This window comes from Lathamus discolor, chromosome 8 (genome assembly GCF_037157495.1).
Source record: "Lathamus discolor isolate bLatDis1 chromosome 8, bLatDis1.hap1, whole genome shotgun sequence".
Taxonomy (NCBI): domain Eukaryota; kingdom Metazoa; phylum Chordata; class Aves; order Psittaciformes; family Psittacidae; genus Lathamus; species Lathamus discolor.
Window position 1 is genome coordinate 3,632,209 of NC_088891.1, and position 21,827 is coordinate 3,654,035.

General features: G+C 48.2%; 1 protein-coding gene across 1 annotated transcript in view; it reads left to right on the forward strand.

Annotated features, from left to right (window-relative positions):
- The first annotated feature begins 2,312 nt into the window (after positions 1–2,312).
- CHSY1 (chondroitin sulfate synthase 1) overlaps positions 2,313–21,827 on the forward strand; it is a 75,541-nt gene continuing 56,026 nt past the window's right edge. Inside the window, exons 1-2 of the mRNA XM_065688639.1 lie at positions 2,313–2,602; positions 11,287–11,782. Of these exons, the coding sequence (XP_065544711.1) occupies positions 2,328–2,602; positions 11,287–11,782 (771 nt within the window). The 5' untranslated portion in view covers positions 2,313–2,327. The remainder of the gene's footprint in view (positions 2,603–11,286; positions 11,783–21,827) is intronic.

Consider the following 21,827-nt stretch of genomic DNA (forward strand, 5'->3'; position numbering starts at 1 on the left):
CACCTCTTCCTGCTCCTGCCATTCCTTGAGTGCTCTCTGCTCACCTCCTGCTTGGGGTGAGGCCCTGGTCTATAAAGGAGGTACAGGGAGGTGGGAAGGTGCCAAAGGAGAGCCGCAGGCAGAGGAGCTCTAACACAGGAGCGTGTGGCTCCGCTTCATCGTTTCCATGTGTGCGAAGTCGTGCAAAGTTTTCGGTTCTGATGACTAACTTCTTTTCTTCATGGGAAGAAGCCAACTGACAGTTCCTCAGCCCCAACCCTTCTCTCTTTTATTGCCTTTTAACCACGCTAGCTCTGCCTCTTCCTGCAATTCATAGGCTACAGTGGCTTTCCCTTGAATCAGGAGTTTTTTACTGCTGATTTGGAGCACGCCGAGAGCAATCCCGTTCCTGCTCACGAGCCTGCCACATCTCCCTCCCTTGGAAAGGAGTGCCCTTACGTTTAGTTTTAGCTTCAACATCTGCCTGTGTCCTGTACGTCAGGACCTGATGATCGAGCTTGGAGGGGAGAAGAAGAGTTTGAGGTCCCTTTTGAAGACGCTTTTAAAAGTGGGATAAAAGATCCGTGTGTGCAGAATGGCTGAGGATAACCCCAGACTTGGCAGAAAGGGATGAGGGCACCCGTAATTAGAAATAATAGTGAAGCTTTGCAAGTCCTGGGAAGTAGAAAGGAATTCTGGTCATGGTTTGGGGGTGGATTCCCTCATAAGGAAGGGATGGAAAGGACAATACAGCAGAAAAGGTTTTCCTGGTGTAAATAGTGGTTTGGGATTAATTTACTAGGGAAGAACTGAGGTGGATCATGGGTCCCATTCCCTGTTCCCAGAGGAAGGTCCCAGAGAAAGGCAAAGCTCTGGCTCTGTGAGAGCAAATGTGGGTAACAAAAGGAGACCTCCTGCTCTTGTTTCCTGTTAATCGCTTGTATTTCTTCTCTAGTTTCTATTACATCTTGGTTTTGTTTAATGCCATCAGTTGTGGTGACACTTCCCTTGTGTTACTCATTGCTCCTGACATCACCCTTGTTCATCCGTGCCGACCTCTGTATGAGGATTGCACCATCACAAGAGCAATAAAACACCAAGAAAGGGCATTTTTACCAAACTTATTAATTTGGTGAGCAGATTGGGGTATTACCTGCTAGTTCTAGGGTACAAGGGTTGTAAGAATGTCATATATGGCTCTTTGACTCATTGATTTACAGTATTCAGTACAATGCCTGCTTGTGCAATGGTTCTTGCTCAAGAGCAGGCTGCTTTTATGCTGAAACTTTCTTCTTCCCAGCTCGTTGTGGATGACACCACAATAAGTCCTAAAAGGGGGAAGAATGGCCATTAGAGATGCAAAAATGGGTAGGAAATGGAAGAAACCACAATGATAAAGCAGGAGGTCAGCGAGCTGTGCTGGATGTGTTTGTTCTGTACCGAGTGGAGGGCTTGTTTTCCCTCCAGGGTTTGGGGCTGCAGTATTTGAAGCTGAAGCACTCTGTAGGTGAAACCCAAGTTAGCTAGAGCAGACAAAGAAAGAACTCTTCACCTGGTAGAGCTGAAGCAGTCATTACAGCCTCTGGATGGAAACAGGCTGACCTATTTCTGGTCGGTTTCATTAGCAAGGTGGGAGAAAATGGGAGAGCTGCCTGTGCTTCCGCCCTTCCCTGGCACCAGCATGGATCCATCAGCGCCAAGTGAAACCACGGCTGGGGGGCTGCTCCTCGCTGCCATGCCCCCCTCCAGCTCTGCAGGCACCATGGCCCGAGACAGCGCAGCTCTGGGGCTTGGGGAGCAGGAACACAGCCGTGCAGAGACGGGAGTGGTGTGTGAGGTCTCCGACATGAGCTGTGCCGGGTCCCTGCTACCGGGCATGGCGCATGGTGCTGCGCTGGGCCAGGGTACCAGCTCCCCAGTGCCTTCTCAGTCGGGTCCGAAGGGATGCCCCTGTGCAGGGTGCTGCGCTGCGGTCCCTGTCCTGGGGCTCTGCTCAGGGCCCCAGAGCACCGCGCTCAGGTCGCGGTGCGTGGCCAAGCCGCCGGTGCCTGCGCCGCGGCCACATCCCGGGCTCCGAGCCCGCACCGGGGGCCCTGTCCCGGCCGGGACCAGAGGGGCCGAGCGGTACCCGGGGGGCGGGCTCTGCCCCGCGGCCGGGCGGGGCTGCGGGCAGCGCGGCGCGGGCCGCACACGGCGCCTGTGCCGAGGGGCAGGGCCGGGGAGGCGGGCGCCCCCTCCGCTTCCCGTCCCGGCCCCTTCCCCCATGGCGGCGCTGGGCGCCTCGTCGCGGCTGGCGGCGGCGGCGCAGCGCGGGGCGGCGGCGCTGTGAGGAGCCGCGCGGGGCGGGCATGGCGGGCCGCGGCCGCCGCGCCTGGCTCAGCGTCCTGCTGGGGCTGGTGCTGGGCTTCGTGCTCGCCTCGCGCCTCGTCCTGCCCCGCGCCTCCGAGCTGGCGGCGGCGGCGCGGCCCCACCGAGCCCGCCCGCAGGGCTGCCGCCCGCCGCCCGCCGCCGCCGCCGCCGCCGCCCCGCCGCGCAGCCCCGGCCCGCCGGCACAGAGCTTCCTCTTCGTGGGGGTCATGACGGCGCAGAAGTACCTGCGGAGCCGCGCCGTGGCCGCGCACCGGTGAGCGGGATGGCGGCGGGGGGGGATGCGGCTCCGCTCGGCTGCCTTCGGCGGGCATCGGGGCTGTTCGGCTGGGGGCTCGGTGGGCTCGGTTCGGGCTCGGGCGGGCTCGGGTGGGTTCGGTTCGGGCTCGGGTGGGCTCGGTTCGGGCTCGGGTGGGTTCGGTGCGGGCTCGGATGGGCTCGGTTCGGGCTCGGGTGGGCTCGGTTCGGGCTCGGGTGGGTTCGGTTCGGGCTCGGGTGGGTTCGGCCGCTTTCGGCCGCTGTCCCTGAGGAGCGCCTGAGGTAAGAGCCGCCGGGGTGGGATGGTGCCCGTGCGGCCGGAGTGTCCCCGCCGGCCCGGGGCCCGCTCGCCCTTCCTTGGGGCAGGTGCGAGCGAGGCGAAGTGGTGCCGGTTCTCCCGGCACCAGCCCGGGCGCGGTGTGGGCAGCACCGGGGCGGCCGGGCCGTGGTGGGTGTGAGGGAGGAGAGGTGCCCCGAGCTCCCCGCTGCGGACCGGGCAGGTCGGTGGAGGCGTTCGGGGTCCGGTTGAGCGGCGTTGAGGCTCTCACACGCTCTGGTTGAGCCGGTACCTGGCGGACGGACCCAGTGGTCGTGACCCTCAGCACAGCGAGGAGCACCTACCGCCGGTCACTGGGGGAGAAGAGGTGTTGTCCCCCTCCTCCCATTGAGTACAGCTTCCCTCAGTGTTTCTACCTTGGGCATGGCTGTGTCGTGCTGGTGCAGTCCTTGGGTGCTGCTTCTGAAGAGAGCTGTCACCCTGATGATAGTAATAACAATGATAATGATAATAATAAAGTTTAGAGGCTGCTGCAACCCCCTGGATAGCGAGATAAGGACCACTGCCGGGCGAGAGCGTGTGCGTAAGAATGAGACTTGGAAAGCGCATCTGGGAACAAAGAGTAAACCCAACCTCTGCTCACCGCAGCTGTAGCTAAGGCTGGACCAGGCAGGGAAACAGCTCCAATAGGGAAGGTCAGTGCGGGTGTAATGCGCCTAGCTTTGGGCTGGTGAAGCTGGTGCAGGAGCCAGGGTCTCAGAGCTGTGTGTTCATTACCTGAGCCCGTTATCATTGTGCTCCGCACTGTGTGCCGCTTGCTGTAGCCTCCAGCCCTAACCGGCTATGGCTGTGAGTGCCCTGTGCTTCTGATGGACTTCTGGCCATCAGAGTAATCATCTGTTGTGTGAGACGTGTCTGTGGCTTTGGGGAAACTCTCCTCTCTGCTGAGATACGCACATTGCTCTGGGGCTGGAGCCAGCGGGCAATGCTGGGCAGCTGTGCAGGAAGCACGCTTGGGAAAGCTGGAAGAGTTAAGAGCTAAGAAGTCAGCTCGGGTACAGCCCGGCTTGGATCAGGAGCTGCACGGTCGCTGCTGGCAGAGGAGCGGCCAGGAGCTCTGCGGAGAATCCCTGTCTAATAAAACATCCCCTTTAGACATGCACTAGGACAAACCCTTCTCTGTCTCCTGCCTGCCCAGGTTGAAAAGTGCTTGGCCGTGTTGGCCAGGGCAAGAACAGGATGGCAAAGCCATGTCTGATGGACCGTCTCCTCCTTCCGCTGCCTAGCTCTGGTTTCAGGAAAGGGTAGCTCTCCTTATATCAGCATCAAATGCAGTAAAATTGCTTAATTTGGGCAATCTGAAGTATATTGTTCACCAGCGATGGTTTTAATGGAAACTTAATTCCTTCTTTCAGCGGTAGACCTGTAATTAACTTTCAGAACGGGTGAAAGAATCTGTTTCTTCAGGGTTATATATTCTTCACTGTGTGGGATGGAGCATTTTGGATTGCAAATGTCATGAGCTGTGTAATTTACGTTTACATAAAGGAAGGCTGGAGTTGTGCATCACATAACAGGTTTTATGGAAGAATAGTTTGCCTATCAGATCTGATCCATCATCCGTCAGATTTTGTGTGAGGGATTCAGGAAAGGGAAGTTTATCACAATGTTGTCCAGAGATGGGGGGTTAGTTGTGGAGCATTTAACTTTGCTGGAGTGGGAAGGATTCTCATCCCTGGCTTTGCTGTGCTCGCTGAGCAGTCCCGTGGCGTGAGAGAGTTGGGTTTACAGAACCAGATCTGCAACATCTGCTCACACACAAGAAATGGCTAAAGATGCAATTTAACAAATCCAGCTGATGGAATCGGACTCCTTCAGCCCTCAGAAGGAGATCTGAGTGTTGCTTTTTACTGTACTGCTATTTTGGTTTAACCTCTAGAGATGATGTCTGCTCTTGGAAGGGATGAATAAAGAGACCTCTTAACTCTGCGGTAGGGCTAAATGCATTTTTCTCACCTCCTGTAGTAAAAGAAAGGAGCTAATGTCCTGGTGACAGGAAGACATCTTTGGGGGAAGGTGGGGAGGGGGGAAGAAGAAGACGAACCTGAAATCTTAAATGGCTTTTGATTGCCATGAAGTACTCAAGCAGACAATTGCTGGGATTACTACATTGACAAAGCATCCTGGTGAGCTGAATCGCTGGCACAGCCAGGGAAATGGGAAGCTGCTAGCAAGGCATTCCCGGGGTGGCAGCGTGTGCAGAGGCTTGATACGGCGGTAGCCAAAGCGCTGAAAGGAATTAGGGATTCAGAGGCTGAATACCTCCAAATTGCTGTGGCTCAAAGGCCATTTACAGACACAGCTAAAAGGGACCGGAGCGGAAAGCATTTGCTGATCCTTGCTGCTGTGAATCCAGATAGGGTCTAACAAGAGGGGAAGCAATCCACTTCCTGAACATCAATCATGAGCAAAATGACCACTGCAAGGCAAAACGGGCCTGCTGGATGTTCGGGGGACGCCAGCTCTTTGAAACAGTCGTGCTTTTGTAGTCTGCGAGGCAGAGAGTGAGCTTTAGATCTACTACAGGTTTTCGGAGGGCAGATTTGCAGCTTTAGCAGTGATTGCATCTGACAGCCAGGTTAGCAGAGCTTCCCTTCCAGGAGGCTGGGGAAGTGCAGGAGCAGAAACTGCGGTGTCACATCAAAAGACAAGAAATAGTTGGGAAAAGAAGCAGGCAGGCAGGCAGGAGTTAATTTATGGCTGGGGTTCAGGGAAAGTGCAGCAATATGTGCTAATGGTTTTGCAGTTGAGGGGAGTTGTCCTGAGAGAGCTAAAAGGAAGGAGAGGATGGGAATAAGCAGTCTCCTAGAAGATTTAAGTCTGCTGTCTCGGGAACTGTATCAACCAATTAACCCTATCTGTCTATCTATCTATCTATCTATCAATCAAATCTGTCTTGTGTGTAGCAACTACATATCCTGTGAAACGTGGCAGGGCACTATTGCGAATGTAGTTAATGGCCAGATGTCCGAGTTTGGTCTCCTGCAGTATCTCTGCAGGAACACAGCTGCAGTACTTCCCAGTTTGGGACAGTCCCCACGGCACCTCGAAGTGCCCAGAGGCCACACACAGGAGAACCACGAGTGATGCCAGGGCTCGTTCTAAGCTGTTCCAGTCTTGCAGCAGAAGCATGCCCTCAGAGAGGCTCCTGCCACTCTGTTTGTGGTGGCTTATAGGAAACAGACTGCACTGGAATCTAAATACCTGCGTGCTTGGAAAAGCCTCAGTGAAAGGCAGCCAGAGGGATTTGGGGTCTAAAGGAGTTTGTATTATCTGTCTAAGCCTGCAGTAGCTGCTGCAGCAGTGTAATACAAACCACATTTTTATATTTGTTTTGAATTCAGAGCTTTGAATGTAAAGGTTGTGTCTGTTGGGTGGTATTTGCTTTTGGTCAGTTCTGGTTGCTAATGAGGTAGTATGATGGGTTGTAGAACGTGCACCCTTGCCTCTTGGGAAGGAGGTCATCTGAAGTGACTTTGAACATCGTGACAGCACAATTCATGTTTTGCTTAACATACTGCAGTATTGCAATAGTGAGCACTCCGTGTGTTCTGCTCTTGTATCCTCTAACAGAAGTATGACATATTTGGGCTTTCTGAGCAGTTACCTAAAATTTGCATCAATGTGTATGAAACATACAGTGGGAGCAACGGGCACTGATGCATGGAGGGTAAGGAGAATCCAAGTCAGTTCCATACCGCAAACCAACCATATGGTCCAAATCTCTGGGACACCTGGGCTTTGATCTTAACCTGACCCACTGACTATCAGTGTGCTTATGGGTGATGAAGGTGGGTGAATTTCCATGGACAGAAAACTGGTGTCCCTTTAAATTGGATGAGTTTAAATCAAGAAGCTGTCCTGCAAAAAGCTGAAAGGAGCTCTCCCTCAGAATCTGATCGTGACAGGTTCCTTTAAACTGTAAATGTAATAAAAACCCCAGCTTGTTTTTCTGGTCTCTTGTGATGGCCATCTGCAGTACCACTTGCTGGTTGGGTGCTCAGTTCCAGCTAAGCTGTAGTGTAGTGAGCATTGCTGGAAAGACGGGACCTTGAAGAGCAGTTATGCAAAACTAACCCAAATTCAACATGAAGTTTAGCTGAACCATGTATCCAAGAAATCAGTCTTGCTGAGTTCTTCACAACTTAAGGTTTTCTTTAGCACAGTTATCCAAGATGACTCTTTCTCGAAACTTTCAATGGTTTCTCTGATCTCCTCTAAGTGATGTCCCCAAGCTGCAGAGAAAACCCAAGTTTATCTTTTGTAATTGTCTCCAGTTTGGGTCTCTACAGAGGGAGCATTGTCTGCAGAACGCTGCTGACTATGCTTCTGCTGAGTCTGCAGAGCTGACAGCAAAGCAAGGTAATACAAATAAATAGTAAACACTGCAAGCTGAAGATGAAACAGGTCTGTGCTCCTCCTGCTCCAAAGTGTGCCTTTTAAACTTCCTTTTAAATGAAGAAATGATTTGCTACAACATTTGGGGACTACGGTGATGGTCACTTTAGAAAATACTGTTTTATACTGCATGAATACCTGTACCGCTTCTGCACCCTGTTTGCTGGTGACTTGCCTGTGTGAAGATACACGTAGGACATCTGGTGTCCAAAACCAGTTAAGAGATGATCAAATTGATTTGGTAGTTGCTGGTAGTGGAGTTTTACTGGACTAATGCCTCTGCTAAGAAATTTCTTCATTGTCTGATTTGTATGACTTTGTTTAAACTCTGCTTTCATTTCCTTGTCAATGTCAGCATCTCGTTCATTGGAGTTATGTGCCCTGTGCACTGAGAGAAACCAGGTCGCACACTGTTGTGTATGTTTCAGCACTGTTCCTGGGAAAGGTAACAGAGAGCCTTGCTGTCCTGATTCATGCACATCCTCCTGTTTAAGTGAGCAGATTCAGATTGCATGGAGGAGATAAGGTTGGGATCTGTCAGAGTAATTCATTTGCTGGTTTTTAAATGACCAGTTCAGTGCACGTATCGGTTGTATTCAGAACCTGATACTTCTCTCTGGACAGAGTCGGAATGGCCTTGAGCTGGCTGAGGCCACCAGCGATTGCTGCAGTAGAGATGGTCTCTGCAGGTATAGGTACAGGAGTGTGGTGGCAGAAATGTTACCGTATTTCTTTTAACCAGCTGAGGTGATGGGGAGCCCTTGTGGGGGGAAGGAGGGTGTCAAGTTTGGCTAAAAGTATTTTTCCTTTTTCAATTATCAGACAGATACTCATTTGCAGGTAAAGTCTTATACTAGGGAAGCCTTGACTGGGAAAGCAATGTTAGCTGGTGGGAGTGGTGCTGATGGGACCACGGAAGTAGGAAGGTGTTGAGACAAGAGCTCTGTACTTAAGGAGCTGAAGGGGTCATGTTGCTGCCCATAACCTGAGAGCAGACACTGTAAACCAGACTGGGGGTGGGAGGACAGGCAAGAAATGTAGGTGTTAGCTCACTGCTCTGCAGAACTGCTTGTGGTCGAGCCAGGGCTGATTCTTTGCAATGTGAGATAAAAAAGTTAAAAGTAGCTTTGATCAGAATTCATCCCTGCATTTACCACTCCTTAGCTCTGCTGATAGCTGAGGTCAGAAAAATGTACTTACAGTTCAGCTTACAATCTGTGGTTTGGCTTCTTTGGCCAAGCGCAGCAACATGTTTCCTGAGCAGACTGTTCTTTTTTGTATTCTCAACCCAAAAAAGGGCCACATTGAGCAGTGAGCTGTGGCTTAGACATAAGGAGCAGCACATGGCGATTCCCATTGTTTCAGCCTCTGTTGAGCAGCACTTGCTTTGACATACTCTGGCAGTTTTCGATGTGGGAGCATATTCTGTCTGAGTCTGAGCAAACCCTCAAAGCCACAGTCACAAGTAACACAATTTCATCCTACAAATTGTCTTGTCTCAGGGAATGAGCAGAGGCTTAGCCAAGCTGTGCTGGGGCATGCAGAGATCCCAAGGGTGAAGTAGCGTCGTGGTGCCCACCCAAGTCGCACACTGATCCCTAGGCATGGTCTTTCTGTCTGCTCTGTGCCCCCAGCCTACACAGGAATATGTCTCTGGTTTGCTCCTGTTTTAGTATGAAACTTCAATATGGCCTAGATCCATGTTAAGATGGGGTCAGACTGGCTTTGAGCTGAGGGGTTTAATGCAATACAATGATTGGGAATCAAAAGTGCCAAGGTTCATGGATGTATATGCATTTTGTTTCCTCTCCGTTGAATGGAAACTCTTCTCTTGACAATACTTAGGGGGGTCCTGAGGTGAGGGTACCTGGTTGGAGAGCACGGAGTTAAGTTAAACTGGGAACCAACATAGAACTTTATCTGGTGGTTGGCTGGAAAGTGTCCTGGGTCCACCCAAAGCTGCGTTGGGAACTGATCACCGTGGATGCTCTGAGCTGTGTTCCTCAGCACCTTCTGCTTTTTCTTCTTAGAGATTAAAATATGGATGTGTCAAATCCCTTTAGTGAAGAAGCCTTTTAAACTCCAGACTGGGAGTTGATATGGGGAGAGCAATTTATGGGGTAGTCTTTTCATTCAAGACCAGGTGATTTGTATGTGGAGTGTGGGTGTCACAAAATAAACAGCAGAACTTCCTCAATAGTTAGTGAAAGTTCAAGATGTGAGCAGATCTCATTTCAAAACAGGCAGTTTACAATGCTTTAACAGGATGTGACTCCGTGACCACTGGTACCGTGCATTAATCGCATCACTGATGGTTAAAGACCTCATCACCTCTGTTGTGAACAGGAATATTTCCATTGGCTTTACTCTGTGCTCCTCTAGGAAGCTGGGATCTAAGCTTTTCCTTTGAGACACTACCCATGGCAGTGAGAAATCCAGAAGACAAAGGTTTTTAAAGTAATAGGGCGATAGTCATTACACAAAGCTGCGTGAGTGTGTAACTGTGAATGAAGGTGTTGAAGTTGATGCTCAGTATTAATTAAATACCTTTGTATTTCCTGGTGGAACTTAAGGATTAGTTTTCTCTTGAAACACATTTACATTTCAGCCTTTGTACAGGAGCTAATTCTGGAGAGTCCAAGTTTCAGATGATCTGTACTGCCCAAAATCTGCTCTGCTTTTGGCAAGAAACCAATGCTGAGAGGCATGTGATAGTGATGCATGGAGGGAATACTGTGTTCTTTACCTTGAGAGCTTTGAATATAGGTTATGTTCTGAGCAGAGTCACCAAACATAACTAGAAAGTATTCTCCCCCTATAGAAAAAGGGACAAAACCTATTGGCTTCGCAATGGAAGTAGTTTTCTGTGAAGCCTGTGTGAGCTCTGTTTTTTTCCCAGGTAGAATCTGAGAAAATAGTACCGAAAGCTTAAAATTACCAGTTTTTAGGGCCAGGCTGTTAGGTACATGATTGAAAATCTTCCCTGGGGGAGTTTAAGAGTTCTGCAGTCTGCCTTCGGGAATCATCCTGTATCTCTTCCTGCACCAGAAGTGACCCAGTTTTGCCCATGCAGATGGGTTGGATTTGGCAGAGAGGAGCACACAAGGTGTGGAGCAGATGTTGTTGCTGTGCTGCTTTGCACACAAAAGGCTCCTCGTTTGTGATGTTTCCCTCAAATAAAATCTGCTCTGAAGTGTATGGAAAGCTGCTGGAGGTGCGGGTGTTGGTAGCACCAGGTCATCTGTTGGGATCATGTTTCGTATGCATCTCTTAGGACTACTTTTCTACTAGTCCTTTGCTGGTATGGGCAAACCCATTTGAGGTTACTACTGATGCCATGCTCTGCTCTCCTGCAGCAGCTGCAAACAGGAGCGTTTTACTTTTATCAAAGCCCTACATACTCCTCCAGGTAGCGTCTGGGGAAGTTGCTGCTTGAGTGGTTTCCTCACAAGTTCGTGTGAAATATGCATCTTCTCACTGTGGAAGTCAGTAATTCTGAATGCACATTTGAGCTTTTGTGGGGCTGAGAGTGAATGGAAGGTGGGATGCGATGCAGAATAATTTGCAGGGAAGCTTTGGAGGCATTAAATCGAACCTGCCCTCTGCTCCCTTTGGCCAGTAGCTGGTAGACCAGTGCTGTGTGTTGCTTAAGCAATCCTGCCTGCCACTAGTCAACTACTACTACTGAATGAATTTTCTATCAGATAGAGATGCAAAAATGATAATCAGATGCTTGTCATAGCAGAATCTTTTGTGTGTTATACCAATTGCTCTGTGTGCTGTGTGAATGTCCTCATTTGCATGGAAAAAAACAACCCTTCAAGGCATTTAAGAAGGAAATTTGTAAAGCAGATGAGCTGTAGTTCCTTTGAGTTGTCTCTGGTAGCACTCTTTGCCTGTCTTGCTTTGCATACTTTAACTTGTCCTTATTGTCTTTTTCAATCTAGAACGTGGTCCAAAACCATTCCTGGCAAGGTTGAATTCTTCTCCAGCGAGGGTTCGGACACCTCTATTCCCATCCCCATCGTGCCGCTTCCAGGTGTAGATGACTCTTACCCACCCCAGAAGAAATCATTCATGATGCTCAAATACATGCATGACCACTACTTGGACAAATACGAATGGTTTATGAGAGCTGATGATGACGTTTACATCAAAGGGGACAAACTGGAGAACTTTCTTAGGAGCTTGAACAGCAGCCAGCCCCTCTTTCTTGGGCAGACTGGCCTTGGCACCACCGAGGAGATGGGGAAACTGGCGCTGGAACCGGGTGAGAACTTCTGCATGGGGGGACCAGGAGTGATCATGAGCCGGGAGGTCCTGCGGAGAATGGTGCCCCACATTGGCGAGTGCCTGCGAGAGATGTACACCACTCATGAGGATGTGGAAGTGGGAAGATGCGTACGGAGGTTTGCGGGAGTGCAGTGTGTATGGTCCTACGAGGTAAGATTGAGGGCATGGAGTGTGAGGTGTGTGTTCTGGGGGAGATAGAGAGGGTGGGAGAGGCTGGCAGCAGGGGATTGATGTTGGACGTCTGTGCAGCAGTTCCTTCAGAGTTCTTGACCATCCAACTGTACAGTTTCTACACTTTCTTTCCTACAAGTGTTGCCCTGGAAAGACCAATGCAAATATGGAAGTGCATCTGTAAGGGGGGAAATGGAGCTCAACATTAGGCATCTTGGGATGGGGGGAAGAACATCAATCATTCATAACAGATACGTTTGTTTAGACAGGGATAAGCTAAAATCAAAATGACCAACAGGTCTCTGCAGACTTGATTATCCAAGTCTCTTTTATCTTCTTTAGCCGAGTATGTCATAGTGTCAGTGTGGAAAATGGATGACACAATTACTGTGTTTCCTATCACAGTTGAAAGGTGTGAGGCTGACAGATGTTTGCCCTGACAGCGACGGTTCTTCCCTAAACTTATAGCTACGGCAGAGATGTCTCATGGTGGCTGGCACTGTCACCCTGTGTGCTGAGCTCCCAGCATGAGTCTGCTGCTGCTCAGGGGACTTGCTGGCAGCCCCATCCTGCAGAAGCCTGCTCAGCAGGTCCTTGACGTCAGCAGAGTCAAGTCATCGCTCTTGCAGCAGAGCTCGGGGTCTGCCCACACTGATGTGGCTGCAAATTTGGCATCTTGAGGTTGGAAAAAAGAGGAGTCCCCATCCTGCTTGTGGCAGTTTCCTGCTGCTGTTCCTGCTGGGAGCTGGCAGCTTCTCCCAGGGGTGAGGGGACTTGGGCCCAGTGCACTGGGCTCTTTGAGTCCTGGGTGTTTCCAGACTGACTGAAAACACCTGCAGGGGTTGAGCTGCAGCTTCTCTAGCTCCCAGGGAAAATGCTGGTGGAAATAAGGAAGAAGTTGAGGGCAGAACAGAGGGTGAACAGTTTGTCTTTTTACGCAAACATTTGTGACTCGTATGCAGCTCTTGTTTTGTGCTTTTATGAGATGTGGTAAGGAGGGGGATTCTTCTGCCCGTGTGACAGAGAGCTGTGGTCACGGATGACGACAGATGCTGCTGCTGACCCACTGGCAAAGACTTGTGTTAAACTTTTGACGCTGACTCTCTGCTCCCAAAAGCTGTTGCTTCGTTTCAGTTCACGGTTCAGTGATGGGAAAGCCTCTGAGGAAGTGGAAGGAGGTTTTCAGCTTCTCCAATTCATTCGTATCTTTTGTGCATAAAGACTTTCTGGACTAACAGTGGCTCTCCACGTTCCCTACTTACAGACCTAGAACTAGCTTGGGTATTGCCAGCATTGTGGTTAGCCATTCATAAGGAGTCAGTAACTTTTTCCACAGTCTTTAGCAGCATAAAATTTTTCCTGTAGACATTCTGAGTTGAAATAACTCCTGGTGTGAATGCCTGTACCATGTGGCATTTGATGACTTACTTAAGGTCAGCATTTTGGTCTTACTGAAACTGGCAAAGGCCTCCTAAACTGAATATGATCAAATTTTGGATTGAAATAGCTCATGATAGCACAACTGCACTGGGAATTCTACCTGACGGAATTAGATTGGGCTTTTCTCAAAACCAGTTTTGTTTGATCAGCTCCTGCTAAATTATCCACATTTAACAGTGCTGGATTCTCCCAAGTGCTATGAATTACTTAAAATTGATTTGTGTGAAGTGTGTAAACTGTAAGATGCTCGGAAGTTACCCTTGAGTGTGAGATGTTAAGGCTCAGCTGCTTTGGAGAGAGGGAAGAGTTCTGGTGATGAAAGCTGGCTGCTTCTGCCTGAGTAAGTCCACTCTCATTTAGTTGAGGCTTTTCAATTTAAAAACCTGTCATTTTTTCCTCTCTTTTATTTTGATGTGGTCCTCTCATTGCCCAGACAACTCGATGAAAAGTGCCTGGTATTTTATTTAAGATAAAGCAATAGCTGTGTGAAATAACACAGCTGTCAGAACAGCTGTGCTAGGAAAGCTTGGGGTAAAAGCGACGTTTTCCATGTCTCGTACAGTCGTGAACATCAAGCAACAGGTCACGGCACTGAACTGCAAAGCATTGGATTTCAGTGAGCTTCTGACAGAGCAAAAGGTTTGTCTGTGCCTGCTCTGCTGGGGCACAGCCACCAAATCCTTCACAGTTCCAATTGAAAGGGAAGCAGCAATGGCACAAGGCTGAGTGAACAAAACGGCATTGGCCTCAGAAAAAGCAAAGCTCAGACTTCTCCCTTGCTTTCTGCACTTCCTATTCTGGCGAGACTCAAGTGGCAGCACAGATGAGGAGCTCGAGTCTTTGCAGTCACACCCCAGCTCTTTGGTTTCGTTCTTAGCATCTCCAACATGGAATATCCTGCTGGACCTCAGTGCGGGTGGTTGTTTCCCTATGCTGTTCGTGCAGTGGGCTCTATGCCCAGAGTTGTTTTACTCATCTCCATGACTGTCACTGCCCCCTTTCTCTGATTTTAAGATCTCACAATGTCTTCACTGTGCTGCTCATCTTCCCTGGCTCTGGTGTTGTGCCCAAATTCATCTCCAGGCCCAGTGCTGTGGGGTTTTTCTGCTCGCAGCAGTCTGTCTCAAAACTCCTCTTTCCCCCCTTCCTGTGTTTCGGTCACGCTGCTGCTCTCTGCGGTGCTGCTCAGACCACTCCATCAGTGGCACCGGTTATTGCCCCTTTCAAGACTTGTAAAGATTTGTCCACATGCTTCCTATCATCAGGAGCTCTGCAGCAAATACAGCAGAGGAATTGACACTGGGATTCTTCGGACTTCCTGTTTCATCTCAGCCCAGAAAAGAGATAGCAATGGTGTGCGCAGGCTTGAGGACAACTGAAGCTCCCTGGGCTCTGGGGCTTCATCTGATGCACCCAGGCTGCTGCTTCAGGAGCAGTTTGCAGCCCACAATAGATTCTAGACTCCTATGACCAGGTTTGTAGCTGTTACCCTACTCGACACAGGTCAAGTGAGCCATAGGTGAGACATGCCTCTGAAATGGTAATTTTTTCATGGCAAGGCTTATCACCATTGTAAAAATAACGAGCAGCTGGAGCTACAGATTTTTTGCAGCAAACTGGAAGAAAAAATCATGGAAAGAATGGAGCAGTGAAACCCTTGAAGATTACAGATGAGGGATTGAGAGTTTATGAAGCGAGATAGACCACAGTCCTTCTTGAAGAAGACAAAAGGCTTGGATTGAACTTGCTAGGAAGTGGTTTTGCATTTCTAGGGAGTGTTGGTATTTTGGTCTTGTGGCACGCTGGTGCTGCTGTTCTTCTCAGGAAAAGTTTATGTAGTTGTCTCCTTCTCTCGTTTCCTCGTGCCAGCAGTTCCAGTGTGTCCTGTGTGGATAAGAGACGTGCTAGTTTTGTTTTCTCATATGTTGCCATGTGCTGTTCGACCTGAGAACAGGTTTCAGCTTAAGTGACCAGCTATCTCATTTGTGATTTAAAGGATCCCAAGGTATTGCTGAGCTCAGTTTTCACTTTGAGTCTAATGTTTCCTTTAAATGCATCTGAATTACAAAGCCATCACTCTGCAGCTTAGTGTTGTTTCAGCCTTGTTTGTAGCTGCTGCTGAGTATTGTTCTAATTTGTGTTTAATATCCTCACCTTGAGAACACTGGGAACTTCTATGCAAGCTCTTTGTAGCTGCTGGAAATCAAGGCAGTGCTGAGATACCCCATTAATTTCTTCAGTAATAAAACCCTTCCAACACTGCTTTCAGGTGATACGGACTGCTTCGTGTCCTCCAGCACAGCAGAAACAGCTGGATGCAGCTTACGCTGCTTGTAACTGTTGGTGCAGATGTTTTGTCTGGTTTTCCTTCTGTTCTGATCCAGGCAGTGGGAGAAGTTGGGTAAGAAGCAGCAACTGTGTGTAGGGGCAGTGCTTTCCTCCAGAACTAGCAACAAGGACTCCCTAAATGGCCTGAAATGAGACAGGGTTTTTTTGTAATATATGTGGAAAAGAAGCTGTGTCAAGGGGAGTGATCCTGTTGGGAAATGTGAGCATCAAGGAAGTGTAGATCCTACCTTTTGGGCATTAGTGAGGGAAAAAGTAGGGCAGTGGTGACTGGGGGGGGGGGCTGTTCTGGGAGAAGGGGGGTTTGAATTAAGGTTTTGTGTGGTCTTTCATCTGGAGTAATTGAAGATAATTGCTACTCTGAAATCCACTGAAGTTAGGAAAGCCCTTCAAGTGCACGTTGTATCTGCCAAGTACGTTGGCAGAGCCAGAACACAGTGCCTGGAATGGACTCTCCCATGGGCAAAACTGAAGCTTATGATTTTCTGTAAGATAGCCAGAAGTTAAAAGAAGATAAAAAGTGCTGCAGTGATTGATCAGAACTGAAAGACTGGGGACAGATGCAACTGTTGATGGCTAACCTTGCTTTATCCTCTGAGAAAGAACCTTCCATTAATGAAATAGGAGTTTCATCCTGCTTGTAGCTGGCTAATGTACAGCTTGATGGAGCTGTACATCTCTGAGCAGGGCAGGATGGGCTCTGTGAGGAGGTGCTTTGCAGCACCTTGGTTCACTGCAGTGGGGTTGGGCTGTGATTATTTGGTCGCTCTTGCTCTGTGGACCCTTGGGTTGGACACAAGGCAGCAAGTGGAAGAATCGACTTGTCTCTGTGGTGGGAGCATCCAGTGGCACTTCTGAAATAGGACGCTCTAAGACATACATGTTGTCCTGGCTTCAAAGCTTGTATGTTTTTCTGAAGTCAGAGCATAGGAACTTGGCAAACCCTGACAGCAACAGATACCTTATATCGTCTGTGTGTAGCCCATTGCATCTCTTCATTCAGAAAGCATATGATGCAAATTGTGTATGTGTGAGAGAGGGAAGTTAAAACATGCCCACTGCTTTAGAGTGGATATTTATAAATCATCTTTCCTTAAACACTAAATGTTATCTTTGAAACACATCAGAGATACATCTTTGGCTTCAGAGTAAGTTGGAAGTTGGTGACCATCTATTCTGGGGATGAGGAATGGCATTTTGTCAAAGGATGGGCAGGTAAGACTAGAGAAGGGTGTTATCTGGACAGGAAAGGTGATGCATGGGGCTTGGTCAGAGACTAAATACATAGGAACAGGGCAGAGGGGTCAAAGGAGAGAGTAAAGGCTGCAGTTTGGGTTTGTGGAACCAAGATGCAGGTTAGGAGGGTTTGGAATAGGAGACAGATCTCAGATCTGCACCCAAGTCCTGACCTGGCTCTTGCACTTCAAAAATAATTAAGTATTATTATTATAATAAGTAAATATTTGAGAACAAGGTATTTCAAAGAGGGGAAACTTGACATCACTGAGTCATTTCTTAGTGCCCCCTGAACTTGGAAAGGTTTCTTGTTTGTTGCAGAAATCAAGAACCATTTTGTATGTAGAGCTGAGTGTTGTAACGAAATGACTTGAGTCTGCATCCCACTGACACTCTGCTGGCCATCACTTTCAAAGATGAAGGCTGTGTGCTTTGTGCTTACACATACATGCCTGTCCAGTCCATAGAGACTGTTTGAGACTGACCTAGTTTTTGTGAGCACATGGTTAATCTGCCCATAGTAGCGGGATGACTTGGTCTAATGCCTAAGCTGAGGCGTGCTGAAATGGGGACTTTGATGGTGTGGTGCAGACTCTTAAGAAAGCTCCAGCCAGGAATCCAGCAAACAGAAGGATTGCTTTTCCTCCTGTTATTATCATCTTGAAGTGCAGTGGTTTGGTTGGAAATGAGGATGTGTGCAGCCTGTTGAGTTCAGGGAGCCATCAGGATTAGTTGTTGTCTTGAGGACAAGTCAGGAAAGGCTAATCCTTCATTGTGTGACGGGACAACGAACTCGAATAAAACAGCTCCTCATCCCAGTTTCTTAATTAAGGCATTCAGAAGATACCCGAGGATTTGAGTTATGTTGAGCAGCAGTGAGGATGGGCAGAGAGAAGTATATCTGAGCCTACATCTAATACATCTAATGTATTTTTCTCTTCTGAACTGATGGAAAAAGCCATCCTTGTCTTGTAGGATGGATTCTTACTTTATGCCTTGCTGGAGCTGTGAGACTTGATTCTTGGAGGAAATAACATTGTGCTGTGATCGGAGCTGCACCCTGCACTGCCTCTTAAAGGTGAACCCCATCTGACTGGAGACCCTGGAAGGACACTGCTGAATTCCAAATCCGATCAATATATAAACCCTAGGAATACCTGTGTAATTTGGTTTCTCCCATGGGTCAGTGATGTCCGACCAAATTGAGTTGGCAAGTTTCCGTTTTATTTAGTGTAGAAGAGATGAGGATGGGAGAATAAACCACTTGGCTACCTCTGTATAAACAGAATCTCTGAAATGTCCCTTGTGACGAGATAGTGAAAAAGTAATAATAAAGAACTTGTCTTTCTGAGCTGCAGTGGACATGCGGTGTCTTCAGCTGCACTCTCAGAACGGAAGTTTTTGGCTGATATATATATGTAGGGGGTCACTGTAACCTGGTATTGGGATTCTCTGTGTTAATCATGGAAATTTGGAGAGTATATTTGCCTTTCTCCACTCAGATCTATTAAAGTCAAGTTCTGTGAGCAGCTTAAGGTGCCAGCAGCATGGAGGTGTCAGAGCCTGTAAGCGCAGGAGAGAAAAGCCAGGCTTGTTTGGTGATGGGAAATAGAAATGAAGTGCTGATGTGGGGAAGGGGCTTAATATAAACTAGCTGAGGTCACGAAAGGAATGGCAGAAACAACCTCAGCTCAGATGCTTTCGGTGCTGTGTTATACTTGGAATATGGTGTTTTGAGAACTACTGGATTGTTTTAATATAAACAATTGAATTATTACAGAGAAGAAAGAAAAAGCAGCTCTTTTAAATGGATGGGGGCGTTGGGTTTTGAGGCCATATCCAGTTGTTACTTTTAAAAAAACAAACCGGGTTTAATGTAAGGTAATTTTCTTTTGAACTGTCAGGGACTGAACACAGAGAATTGTCCAGAGCCGCTTTAGACAGCGGCTATGGGAGCTGTACTGGTGTAGCACTCACCTGCAGCAAAGGCTTTGCTTGATGCTTTGGGAGAAGATAGGACCTGGCAGGCTAACTGTGCCTTGGGACAGCACTAGGTGGCTGCTCTGTGAGCATCAGCCTGTGCTGGCAAGAGCCTTGGGCGCACTCTGAGGATACATTTGTGATCTGTACAATTATCTTTTACAAGCTCACCGTGTTTGTGGTCTCTGGTCTGGTGCTGGCGGTTAGATTGAGTAGAGCTGTTAACACCAGGTGACTCCTCACCTCAGCGCAGGAGCTGCCAATTCCCCTTCTGCTTCCCTATTCCTAAAGTCCCTGTCCTCGATGGGTATTGTGATTCCCCAAGTGCTGACAAGGCAGAGGATGGCAGTCATTGTGCCACTGGGTTTCTGTTTTATAGCTCACAGCTGCAGTTACTAATGAGATCTGTCTGTCGAGTCCTCCCGTGCAGTGTACCCAAGCGCACATAGCATATGTCAGGAAGGAGCTTGGCTTTTAGGCTATGGTGGGGGAACCACTGGTTCATTGATGAACAGGGAAGATGCAAGATGACAACCTGGAACACCCTGTCCCTGCAGCAGGCAGGTAGCAGTGTAATTGGGTGCTCTGCGCTGTTGTTGATGGCTGTGTGCATGGTGTGAATACTCTGCCTGCACAGAGGATTAATAGTTCAGGATTTGTCTAACCTCATTTCCTGTAGAAACCTCCCAGCTGCAGAGCTGCTGCTGCTGTTTTGTGTTCCAAATGTATCTGACTTGGAACAGAGAACTTAATTGTGCTCTTCTGGACTGTTGCACCATCGTTAATTGATACTTATGATGCTTAAAACATTTTGGCACTAATTTCCTGTTAAAAGCTTATCTGGACTCCTGGCGGTGTGAACTTCCATGGTTATCAGCTGGAGACCTCTAAAATCTTGGCAGAAATCCTGATTGCCCGAAGGGTGGGGATTATCCTCCTGCATGCCTAGACCAAAATGACCTTTCTGTGTCACAAAGAACTTGGGAACATAATTAGAAGAGTTTGGGGAACCAACTGATTTTGTTCTCCTAAATCCCAAAGTTTCAGCTGAAAGTGTATATGGTGGTCCTCGCAGAATGTAAAGTTGAGTTCTGGTTACTTCTGGTAGCTTCTTGCATAAAAGTGAATTTCTACTGGTGCCTTTTAGATGTGTTTTGAGCAACTTTGAAGTTCTGTTACAGTAATGAAACAAAGGTGAAAGCTATGGCTGATTTTTATCAGGAGGGGTTCTTGAGAACCAACTGAGCTTCAGGCCATTACTTGCAGCTTGTGTGGTGATGGTGACTTCAATGAAAGAGCCAAAGCCTGCATGTCATTTAAATTTTGATGACCCAAACTGCTTTTTAGGACTCTTAGAACAGGAAATGGCCATTTATCCATTTATACTTTGTCCACACTGCAGTGTTGTACCCTGATGTGAAGGATTGCTGATCAGAGGAAAGCCACCACAGTAAGCTCTCTTTCCAAGTAAGCACCTAGCAGTCTGTGTAATGCTGTTTTACCTGTGCTGCTGGCAGTGCCTTCCTCCAAGGGCTGCAGCATAGGTGAAGCTCCAGTGCTCAGCTTCTGCTCTTGCTGGTCTGATGTCCTGGGAGCATGGCTAAGGTAGGGCAAAGAGCTTCATTTACTGTCTGTTCTGGTTTATGGCTGAGAGCACGTGGCAGCACAGGATGGGAGCCCTAAATATTTATGCAGAGTTGTGAGAAGAGGCTCCTAGAGCCAGTGCTTTAGAGTCATTAGCTTAGAAAGAGGTTTAGGAAAAGGCATGACTTGCTCTTGTGTAATGAAGAGAGCACAGGTAGGGTCATGCCCACTGGATCTAAGCTCCATCCATGTCTCTGGGTTTAATCCTTCCTACTGAATGGCTTTAGGGACTTCCAGCTGAGTGCTATATTTTTCTTCTTGGAAGCAGTCTTCAGAAACATCCGGTACTCTGTGGATTAAGCCCAGGTTCTTAGACAGAGGCTAGGATTAGCAATGAAATAAATGGGAAACCATAGTTTGGACACAGTCAGCAGTTCATTAGAAAGCAAGAAAGGGTGACAGAAAGCTACTTGCAGTTCCAGAAGTGTTACTTGTCGTCTTCTTCCAGCTGCAAAGAAAAGCATGTTATCAGACCAATAAAGACATAAAACTTGTCTACCTTTGGGTTGCCCCAGCCTTTCGGAAGAGGCAGCCAGCATTTGGGTGCTGCATCCGTGCCTGCTGTCCTCTTGGCCGTGCTCAGACCTTGTGTCAGTGTGCTTTCTGAAAGGCAAGTACAAGTTTGTTCATGAAAACTCATTGCCTGCTCTTGTTCATGGTTGCCACTTCACATTGGTGCAGCTGCCTAGAAAAGTGCGCTGAGAATGGCAGCAGAGTCTTAATGAAGGTTCCTCTGCTTGTAGGCCTTCAGTGGGTGTAATTACTTGGCAGTAACTTCTTTAAACCTTATTTGAATTAAAGCTACATGTTTTGGCTGGTTATGCCACCACTATATTAGTAAGGAATGCAGGAGAGAGTGCTAGCTTGCATTAACTGAGCTGCCTTAATCCTTTGTAACCATACTTTTTAGTCTGTTACTGTCTTATAGAGAGCAAAAACATTTGCCCAAGGGACAACAGAGTTCATCCTCAGCATCTCTGCATAAGGGCAATATTCTTTGTCTTATTAAGGACAAAGAAAGTTCTTAGCAAGTGGGTGTTGAGAATTAATACAGTGTAATTCTGCATAAATACTCGATGGGGAACTGTCTGTATCTTAAGGCTGAGGTTTTATAATCCTTTTCCCTACAGCCCCCTCAGTGTGTGGGTGCAGAATGGGTTCAACGCCTGACACAGTGTTTTTAATGGTTTCATACAGCCTTCAGCCCAGATGTTTCCCTAAAAACCCCTCTTGTCTGAGCAGAGCGACTCCAGAGCACACACCTCTCGTGTTCATTGTCCAGGTCAGCACAAATACTGTTCCTTGCCTCTGTATCTTTGCTATCATGACAAAAGGGAAATTTGCTTAACCTTAACACAGATGATATGTCAATAAACCT